Raw genomic sequence first — 3,835 nt, 5'->3', positions numbered from 1 at the left:
AAAAAAAAAAAAAAAACAAGTTTCTCTCTGCCTGCCCCTATTAGTTAGTAGTCCAGTAGCCACAAAGTTCGAAGTCCCCAACGAATTTTTACTAAGTTAAAAGTCAGAGTCTTTTTTGGTAAGCTTATGGATCGAAGAGAAGCAATGGCGTTATCCGGGTCGGGTTCTTACTATATCCAAAGAGGAATACGCGGTTCAGGTCCTCCTCCTCCACAGACTCAACCGTCGTTTCACGGATCACAAGGGTTTCACCATTTCTCCAATTCCAACTCTCCTTTCGGGTCAAACTCAAACCCAAACCCTGGTGGTGCCTCTACTGGATTCGTGTCTCCTCCTTTACCAGTTGAGTCTTCTCCGGCCGATTCTTCAGCAACGGTAGGAGCTGCGGTTGCTCCTCCTCCTTCGGGTGCCACTTCTGTGAAACGGAAGAGAGGACGGCCTAGAAAATATGGACAAGATGGTTCTGTTTCGTTGGCATTGTCTCCTTCAGTCTCCAATGTTTCTCCAAACTCTAACAAACGTGGCCGTGGAAGACCTCCTGGCTCCGGTAGGAAGCACCGGCAATCTTCCATTGGTAAAAAGATCTCATCTTTGCTTCTTTTTTTTTATTTTATTGATTAGATGTAGTTTTCCGAGAAGGACATTGGCTCTGAATTTGGTGGGAAGTTAAAGGCTTAGTTGATGATTGTATATATATAGTAGTTTTTTTCAGATGAGGACATTGGCTTTGAAATTGGTGGGACGTTATTATAGGCTAATCCCAACAGTTATTGGCTCTTTTAAGGATTAGTTAAAGCTGGAGAATTTTATAATGTCTAATTGCTGAATTCAAAATATAATCTTTTTTAATTATGCCTTAGCCTTTCTCTTAAACTCTGTTATTGCATTTGTTTCTCATTACAAACAAAACAGGCTGTAAATATTCTGAAGACCGGTCTTTTGTTTGTTTTGATTTATTTTGTAAGGTGATATGATGCCTTCATCGTCTGGAATGAGCTTCACACCGCACGTAATCGTAGTCTCCGTTGGTGAAGTATGTTTCTCTTGTCTCATCTTGATCTTGTGTTCTTTTAAATCTTTCTTATATAGTTCTTGAGATAATCACACACTCTTTGTGTTGTTTTCAGGACATTGCATCAAAGGTTATATCTTTCTCACATCAAGGTCCAAGAGCAATATGTGTCTTATCCGCTAGTGGTGCTGTCTCTACTGCCACTCTTCTTCAGCCACCACCATCCCATGGAACTATTACATACGAGGTTTTATCTAATTCCCTCTCACATTATATCTTCTTTTAGAAGAGACAAAACATTACTCATGTTGGTTTGTAATTTATAATCTCTAGGGTCGTTTTGAGCTCATATCTCTCTCAACTTCTTATCTGAACACAACTGACAATGACTACCCAAACCGCACTGGAAGTCTAGCGGTCTCACTTGCTAGCCCTGATGGTCGTGTCATTGGTGGTGGAATTGGAGGTCCTCTAATAGCAGCAAGTTCAGTTCAGGTGACCTGCACTTGTGAAATTCATATTCTTTACATGAATTTAGATATCATCTTTTGAAACCTTTGTTTTGTTGCCTCTTTGGAAAGGTCATCGTTGGGAGCTTCATCTGGGCAACTCCAAAAGGGAAGATGAAAAAGCGGGAAGAAACTTCTGAAGATGTACAAGATACTGATGCTTTGGTCAACAATGATAACACAGCAGCAACGTCACCTCCTGTTCCTCAGCAAGGTCAAAACCTTGTTCAGACCCCTGTAGGCATTTGGTCAACCGGTTCAAGGTCAATGGATATGCATCACGCACATATCGACATTGACCTTATGCGTGGATGATTCATGTATATATAAGCATTGAATCTAGGAGAAGAGGAAGAAGAAGAAGATTTAAACTTGAGCTAACCTCCCTGAAAAAAAAGTCTATTTGGTTGTTTAGGAAAGAAAAGACTATTATTAGTAATTTTAGGAACTCTTGCGTGTTTTCTAGCTTTCAATTAATCGATTTGGTTTCTTGACTTGTGATAAACAGGAAAAAAGTTTCGCTTGTTTCTTAATATGTATTTGCATTCTACAGCATACAATCTGTTTTAGCAGGAAGCCTCCGAAAGAAATTAACCAGTCCAGGAGGTGTCTTTCCCCTGAATCTTGGATGTCTCATGATGTATAGTCCGGTGAGAAGAACAAAAACCTTAAACGGCACAACATACAAAACCACAGAAGAAACAAAACACAGCACCATGAACATTGAAGTCGCTCTTGGATCTCTCCAGCTTAAGAGAGCATGAACTCTTTCTCCCTGACCTGCTATATCTCCCACAACCGTTTGAGCTCTACTCGCGATACTCCTCAACCGCTCATACCTCATTTTTACAACTCCCGGGTCTTGAGACGAATAAGGAAAGGTATCAAACTCTTCGTTAAGTTCTTCTGGATGAATGCTGTCTGCAAATGAAATCCTTGTGTCCATGTGTGGAGGTTGTCTCGGACGTAACCTGTAGTTCCATACCGCAACCATGAACAAGCAAAAACACATCACCGGAAGAATCATCTCTGGTGAACACACTAACACAAAGTAGACTACATGTATAGCTGTACTCGCTAGAGGTTTCTTCCACCTGCAGATATCTTGAAACCATTCTCCAGTTCCGAGTAAACAAGAGAAAACCGAACTCAATCTGAAGAGATTTGCACGGCTCTTTCTCATGCTCCAAAAATGCGAATTCGAATCCGAAATATACTCCACCACTTCTTTTCTAAGTGGCGGCTCTGCTCTGCTTAACCTAGCCGCCACTAAGTTAACCGCGTGCTGCCTAAGAATCTCCTGTTGCACGACTTTCAACGGTCTTGCGTAATGCATTTTGGGAAGAAGTGGTTTCCAGTATTGAACTAACATCTGAATATACGACGAGCAAGAAAACCTAATTGCCAAATGCAGTTCTCCCATCTTCTTTACACCTGAAGGTCGAAGAACAAGAAGCGGATACGAATTAGTGTAGATTCTTCCGGATTCGAGTGTCGAGATTCTAACTCTTATTTTCCCAATCTTCCCATCTCCTTTGTTACTACCGTTACCACCGTACGTGATCTGATTGTTATCGAACACGCCTATTGTGATCACTGTTGCTGGCTCGTAAACCTCCCATGTGTACTGCTCGTTGAACCGCGGGTTAAAACAGTTCGTTATGGTACGAGTCCTGACCCATTTGGTTCCATACTTAGCCACACAGTAAGCATCCACGGTCTCTTTCTTCCCAGCTTCTTGGCTCAAATTCAAACCTTCAATTCTCAAGATCCCTAGTTCAAGAACACCAATCGACGGCTGCTTATGACTCAACAACTCTTTCATCGACGGTCTGAAATCGCTGCTGTAGTAAGTAGACTCATCAAGAACGTGGTAGCCTCCTTCTAGACAAACATTCAGATGAAGCCTAGTTGTGGCGAATCTGACTCTTCTCTGGTTCTCACTCTTAAGACTAAACCATTGGTCAGGCACTGTCCGGTTATCGTCAATCCGTCTACTAATTGAACCAAACGGTATATGTACCTCTCCCAGCGATTCCTCTCGATTAACCGCGACTCGGTCTTTAATAGAGACGATCAGATCTTCAAACGGTTCAGCCGCGACGAGCGTGAACTCTTCGTTCCATCTCGGATTCAGCGAGTGACTCGGTTTGGTTCGAACCACTTGGTTACCTAACTTGATTTTGACATATGGATTTGGAAACCGGTCTGGTACGATAACCAGGTCTTGTGCCTCGATGACGTTAACACGGAGGTACCAAAGCCTCGGAGAATGATAGACTTTAGAACGCAAACTCGATTTGTTAACAGCGTT

General features: G+C 42.2%; 2 protein-coding genes across 2 annotated transcripts in view; one reads left to right on the top strand and one right to left on the bottom strand.

Annotated features, from left to right (window-relative positions):
- Positions 75-2,048, top strand: LOC104749172 (AT-hook motif nuclear-localized protein 11-like; the record flags this gene model as incomplete). The annotated part of the gene is given in 5 exon segments (XM_010470756.2): positions 75-574; positions 966-1,033; positions 1,128-1,259; positions 1,346-1,507; positions 1,594-2,048. Coding segments are annotated over 5 exon segments (1,053 nt in total). The 3' UTR covers positions 1,837-2,048.
- Positions 2,023-3,835, bottom strand: part of LOC104753216 (FT-interacting protein 1-like) — a 2,817-nt gene continuing 1,004 nt past the window's right edge. Inside the window, exon 2 of the mRNA XM_010475502.1 lies at positions 2,023-3,835. Within this exon, the coding sequence (XP_010473804.1) occupies positions 2,069-3,835 (1,767 nt within the window). The 3' untranslated portion in view covers positions 2,023-2,068.

The sequence above is a fragment of the Camelina sativa genome, chromosome 16 (assembly GCF_000633955.1).
Source record: "Camelina sativa cultivar DH55 chromosome 16, Cs, whole genome shotgun sequence".
Taxonomy (NCBI): Eukaryota; Viridiplantae; Streptophyta; class Magnoliopsida; order Brassicales; family Brassicaceae; genus Camelina; species Camelina sativa.
Note: the sequence above shows the minus strand (reverse complement) of the source record. Positions and strands in the feature narration are given on the sequence as shown.